This window comes from Neophocaena asiaeorientalis, unplaced genomic scaffold (genome assembly GCF_003031525.2).
Source record: "Neophocaena asiaeorientalis asiaeorientalis breed wild unplaced genomic scaffold, Neophocaena_asiaeorientalis_V1.1 scaffold86, whole genome shotgun sequence".
Taxonomy (NCBI): Eukaryota; Metazoa; Chordata; class Mammalia; order Artiodactyla; family Phocoenidae; genus Neophocaena; species Neophocaena asiaeorientalis.
In genome coordinates, this window is record NW_020175039.1 from 4905958 (window position 1) to 4911908 (window position 5951).

General features: G+C 58.5%; 2 protein-coding genes across 2 annotated transcripts in view; one reads left to right on the forward strand and one right to left on the reverse strand.

Annotated features, from left to right (window-relative positions):
• Positions 1 to 1921: 1921 nt before the first annotated feature.
• Positions 1922 to 4735, reverse strand: INHA (inhibin subunit alpha). Its single transcript, XM_024763236.1, has 2 exons — positions 4275 to 4735; positions 1922 to 2908 (listed from the first exon to the last, which is right to left on the reverse strand). The coding sequence occupies exons 1-2, from the start codon at positions 4534 to 4536 to the stop codon at positions 2076 to 2078; spliced, it is 1095 nt and encodes a 364-aa protein (XP_024619004.1). The 5' UTR covers positions 4537 to 4735; the 3' UTR covers positions 1922 to 2075.
• A 618-nt stretch (positions 4736 to 5353) lies between these two features.
• The window catches only part of OBSL1 (obscurin like cytoskeletal adaptor 1), a 19164-nt gene continuing 18566 nt past the window's right edge, over positions 5354 to 5951 (forward strand). The window contains exon 1 of the mRNA XM_024763139.1: positions 5354 to 5904. Within this exon, the coding sequence (XP_024618907.1) occupies positions 5605 to 5904 (300 nt within the window). The 5' untranslated portion in view covers positions 5354 to 5604. The remainder of the gene's footprint in view (positions 5905 to 5951) is intronic.

Genomic DNA, 5951 nt, shown 5'->3' on the forward strand with positions numbered 1-5951 from the left:
CAGGAGTGAAGACAGATTTTCTTAGCCACTGTTGGCCCCTCTTAGGGAGGGGTGGACATTTCTTCCTGACTTGCTAAGTTAGTGGAATCAAAGGCCTTAGAGACCCTGGAAGGGTGGCCCATACCAGTGACTCCCAGACTTCAGGATTTCACAGATTTAGAGATTTCACAGATTTCAGCAGCGAAATTACAAAGAAAAATCTTAGGATCCAAATTAGAATTGCCAAGTTTTAATTTTGTTAAGTAAAAACTTAAAAACAAACAAACAAACCAAACCCCTACCGTCTACCATCACTATGATATCATAAAAGAAATAACATATTGACACACAGGAAGGATAATTTTAGAATACAGGGCAGCCCTTTAGAAAGAATACCTTTGGCTTTGTGAAAGTTACTATGTGGCACTCATTTCTCTCACTCTGTATCAGATATGTGAAAACACTTCCCTAGCAACACCCATCTGCTAACTGGCCTAGTAGAGAACCCTGTGGCCCTAGGTAGAGTGTCCCCAGCCCTCAGATGACATCCACATCCCTGGCACAGGGAAAGTCTGGACAGCACAGGGTCCTAGATGGCCCCAGCAGGAAGGGGGAGCATCCTAAGCCCAGTAAGAGGATTGAAGATCTCAGGGACAAGCCTCGCTCAGGGCGGGGGTGACCAGGCAAGGGAAGCCAGACGGGGAGAGAGCGGGGCTTAGCCGGCCTTGAGGAAAATCTCCCATTCCCACCACTGGCCCAGCCCAACCAGCCCTCTCCCCAGTCCCCTGCCTGAGTGGGGAGCCCAGGGGCCCTGAGCATACCAGTTGCAATGCTGGGTGTCGATGAAGGTGCTGGGAGAGACCCAGGCCTGTGAACAGGCGGGTTCCCGACTCCCTAGTAGCAGCATCAACTGAGACCGGGCCTCATGCAGTCGGAGTGGGCTGCCCTGGGGCCTCTGGTGCTGTGAGGAACAATAGCTCACCCAGCTCAGCTCAAGTATCGAGAGGGCATTAGCCTAAGGTGACAGGCTGGGATTCTCCCCCCTCCACACCCCTTCCTGGGGCAGGAACTTACCGGCCCATTCCACACCCCGTGGATCTGGATTAGTAGGAGGGAGTCTCGTGTTAGCATAACTACACATTGCAGTTGTGCAGTGAACATCAGAAAGTGCTCTAGAGTTTCGATCTGAGGGACCTGAACATCCCCAACCCGCCCCTACACACACACACACACACACACACACACCCCTTAAAGGGAGACTGGATGGGACCTACTGGCTGAGAGCCAGGACCTAGGGCAGAGCAGGAGGATACTAAGACCAAGGGGAGAAGGAGGAGAGTGAAAAGGAAAGCAGGAAGGCCAGGGAAGCGGGGCCCAGTCAAGGTGGGGCAGAATGGACTGATAGGAGATGCAACGTGAAAAGAAAAGAAAAGGACTCCGTGCACACTGGGCTCTCAGTGTGGGCACAAGTTCACACATGAGCAAATGGTTTCTCTGCCTTTCCACCGTCTGACGTTAAGGGCTGAGTTAAGGGATTCTGTAAAGATACACAGGGCACATCTATAAATCACCTGACCTTGAGCTAGGCGTCCATCAGCTAGGGCAGAGTGTGGCAAGGAGGGGGCGGTTAGGCCACTTGGGCGTAGGCACTATGGGGTGTGCACAGCAGGCCACCCAACCGACACATCAGGTCCAGCTTGTATGATGGCCAGTCCTGGCTCCAGAGTGGCTGTCCTGAGCTGGGAAGCACCTTTTTTGTCATCCCCAAGCATTGTAGCTTCCTACCAGATACACATCCAATTACAGCTGGTAAACCCCACATCTCTGAGGTCAAGTGAGGCTGAGTGACCTGAGATCCCACAATCCCATGCTCCCGGGGCCCAGACCTCACCCCGACACACACAACGTGTCAGAGAAGCCTAAGAATACACACCGAGTCGTATGCACTATGCTGTTTATTGTCACGTTACCCGTGGGACAGGGACGGGATAGGGAGGGGAGCCTCCAGGCAGAGAGGTGGAAGGAGCGGGGAGGTGGGAACCCTGCCCTTCCTCCAGGCTGGTAATGGTGGGGACTCGGCCACCAGCAGGACTCCCTTAGATGCAAGCACAGTGCTGCGTGAGCAGGTTGGGCACCATCTCATACTTAAAAGAGTAACCTCCATCCGAGGTGGTGCGGACACGTAGGGGCCTCATGGTCCCTGGGAGAGCAGCGCAGCAGGGCTGGGCCCCTGGCACCAAAGAGAGGGGCTGGACAGGGGTAGGGGGTGCCCCGGGGACTGGCAGGGACAGGTCCGGCGGGGTGGACAGCCCACAGCCCCCATGACAATAGTGGAAGATGAAACTGGGAGGGTGCACGATCCACCGTTCCCAGCCCAGCTCCTGGAAGGAGATGTTGAGGGCCGCTCTGTGGCAGTCGGCATGCGCGGCGGGTTCCTCCGGAGGCCTCTGCAGAAGGCGCAGCGCGGCGGGAGACCAAGGCCAGGGCAGCGGGGGCGTGGAGCGGCGGGCTCTCTCCCCTCCGCTGGGAGGCCTGGCCCGAGTGTGGGCCACCAGGAAGGGGGTGGCCTCGGGCCGCGCTGAGCAGGAACAGAGAGGACAGTGCAGGAGGAGCGCCAGGACGGGATGGGTCAGCAGAGGGAAGGCAGAGGCGGCCAGGTGCAGCACAGCCCAGCGAGGGGGTGCCTGGCCCAGTGACATGGGCACAGCTGTGGGACCCCCGGATGACAGTGCCAGGAGGCCTAGCGGGGGCCCAGAGCTATTGGCGGCTGCTGTCTCCAGCCTGTCCAGTCCCGTGTGGAACCACAGCTGGGCCGACGTCACCTGGCGGCTGCGTGTGTGCTGGGATGGCCGGAACACATATGTAAAGAGGCCCTCCTTGGCCTCCTGGGCCAGCTCTCCGGCAGCTGGCTCGTCCCCGAGGCTGGCACCTGTAGGAGGCAGAGGGAAGGGAGAGAGCAGCCCTGACTGGCAGAACCCGGGACCCTCCTCCTCAGCAGGAGGGATGTGGCTGCCACTCATAAGCTTGCCAAGCGCCCTACTGAGTGCTTTGCCAGAGCGGGACTCTCCTCAGCCTTGGGGGGGAACTGACAGAGGCTCCCTGTTTGTTATTTCATCATTAAAGGACTACAAAAATACCAGACGTTGTCAACTTCTCTCTGAAGTGGTTTTGCCAATTAATATTCCCATCAGCGACGTGTAAGAGGGCCTGCACTTTCTCGCCTCAACAACGCCTAGAATTGATAGTTATATTTAAATTTTTGTTCATGTGATACTATGAAATGGTACCTTGAATGCTGTGCACACAAGCACTCGTTATATTACTCTTTATGTCTTTTTATGTGTCAGAAATATTGCATGAGAAAGTCTTTAAAATAATTCCATCTTAAAAAGGCAGGTTAACACCAAGAAGAAGGAGGAGAAGGAGGAGGGGGGAGGAGAAAGGATGTAACTCAGAACGAGGACAGTGCTTTCTAAGAAAATGCAGTTGGCATCCTTACCCTGACAGGTATATAGATGGCACCAAATGATCATGAACCAGCATGAGCTGAAAAACTGGCAGCTGGGGCTGTACTGTTATGTGGGTTATCTCAATATAAACCTCACAATTGATCCATTTTGCAGATAAGAAAACTGAGGGTTAGAAAGATGAACTGTCATTTAACTACTAAGTAGCCAGGCTGGGATTCTGCCGGATCCCAAAGCCACACTCACTGTGCTGCACGGGGCCCGAAGTGCAGGGAGGCAAGGGATCCTCTCTGAGAGCAAAGCGGGCCAGATTACAAGAAAGTTTAGCCACAGGAGGGCTTTACTCATTGAGTCAGTGCAACATGGGGAGATGAGGAGAGAACTCAAGAGAAGGTAGACTAGTTTCCCAGCTAATCTTTCTCCTGCATCCCTGATATCTTCTCAAGTCTCAGCTACTTGGGGCTAAAGAAACAGTGTTTGGAGCAGGGAACAAAAGCAAAGATAGAAGGAAAGATGGCAGGAAGGGACCCATGCCCAGATAGCTCTGTCCCTAGAGACCCTTGGCCTCCCTGACGACTATCTCCCAAATGCCTCCTGTGAACCGTGCACGCTAGATACACCATCTTACTTAATCCTGAGAGGTAGGCATTATTGCCCTTTTTACAGATAAGGAGACAGAGGCTCAGGAAGGTTCAGTAACTGGTCCATTACTGCAAGGCCAGTTGAGTCGCAGGTCTGGGATTCAAACGCAGACCTGCCTGGCTCCCAAGCCCCTGCAGTACCACACTGTTTACCAAAGTCAAGGTGCCAGCTCCCCACCCTCGTTACCTGTAGCCGGGAAAAGGATGGCCTGGGAGACATCCTCTTCCTCGGGCTCAGAGCCCCTGCGCGTGAAGCCCCTCACAGCATGTCTTCGGGGCAGACGCCTGACTCCAGGATTCCCACCTTCCCCAGTCACTGCTGGGGCTCCCAAGGCATCCAGGAACAGGGCCCTCACCTTGGCCAGGACAAGTTCCCGGTCCAGCTCCGGCCCATGGCAGCCATGCCCACCCCGTGGGGCCAGCAGCAAGAGAAGCAGCTGAGGCCACATAGCTCACCTGGCCCTGCCAACGGTGAACCCACACCCTGCCCCGTACCCCTTCTGCCAGGGTCTGCGCAGGGCCTCCCCACTCTGCCCTCCCCATCCCACCACCCGCCCTCTTCTACCCTTCTCACCCCAGTCTTCCCCAGCCCTTCCCACGCCCCGCAGTCCAGTTGCCCCTGCCCATGGCATTGAGACCTCCTATCTCTGACGTAGATGTCTGTGGCCCTGAGCCTTATCTCCCACTCCCGCCAGGAATGTGGGGGAGGGGCTGGCGAGGGCTTTCACCCCAAGTGACCTGACCCACACGTACAACCCCTCCCTGCTACACACACACACACACACACACACACACACACACACACACACACACACAGAGTGAGTCACAACCCAGCACCCAGCGCAGAGGTGACACCAGGTGGGACAGGAGCCTGGAAGCTGGGGTCTGCCAGCTCCTAAAAGCGTTCCTTGTCAGGGAGACAGAGCGCGCCAGTCCCTCAGAGCTTCTGGGGCCCCTTTCAACCACGTAGCTGCTGGGCCAGTCCTGGGGGGAAGGGCTGGGGCGGGGGCTGGAACTGGGGCTGGGGCGGGGGCCAGGTGGTCCCGCCTGCTCTAAACTTGGCCTGGAGGAGCCAGTCTGGGCTCTCGTCCTCCAGCTGTGTCATCAGAGAATATTTTGGGGATTGTCAGCTGCAGGCGCCTCTGCCACTCAGGCCCAAGCCTGGCGGGCGGCTGGGGACCTGGCGGCTGAAGGTGGGAGGGAGGAGGGGAAAGAGGCCCTGGCTGTGGGAGGGGGCTGGGAAGACTTGGCTCTCCGGAGCAGGAAGCCAGGCCGCAGGCAGGGGAGTCTGAGGGGCCCCTCGTTGGGGAGGCAAACAGGAAGGACTGCCCCCTGAGCCCTGGGCCCCGGCCCGGGAATCGCCGCCGCCAGAGCCGCAGCTCCGGGCCGAGGGTAAGGAGGGGAACCGGGAGCGGGCGGCCAGGGGAAAGCTCCGCGGGTCCCGGCGCCCGGTCCCCAAACGCGCCCCGCCTCCCGGGCTCCCGCCGCCGCTCTCGGCCTTCCCCCGCGCCGCCGCGATGAAGGCGGGCTCGGGGGACCAGGGGAGCCCCCCGTGCTTCCTGCGCTTCCCGCGGCCCGTGCGGGTGGTAAGTGGCGCCGAGGCCGAGCTCAAGTGCGTGGTGCTTGGGGAGCCGCCGCCCATTGTCGTGTGGGAGAAGGGCGGGCAGCAGCTGGCGGCCTCGGAGCGCCTGAGCTTCCCGGCGGACGGCGCCGAGCACGGCCTGCTGCTGAGCGGCGCGCTGCCCACCGACGCGGGGGTCTACGTGTGCCGCGCCCGCAATGCGGCCGGAGAGGCCTACGCGGCGGCCGCCGTCACCGTGCTGGAGCCGCCGGCCCCCGAGCGCGAGCCCCAGCCTGCCGAACG

Bases quoted from the DNA above. Each gene is read 5' to 3' on its own strand.
- INHA (XM_024763236.1), bottom strand. From the start codon at position 4,536: ATGTGGCCTCAGCTGCTTCTCTTGCTGCTGGCCCCACGGGGTGGGCAT. The intron at 2,909-4,274 runs GTAACGAGGGTG...TGCCTCCTACAG, and splicing joins CATCCTTTTCCCGGCTACAG to GTGCCAGCCTCGGGGACGAG.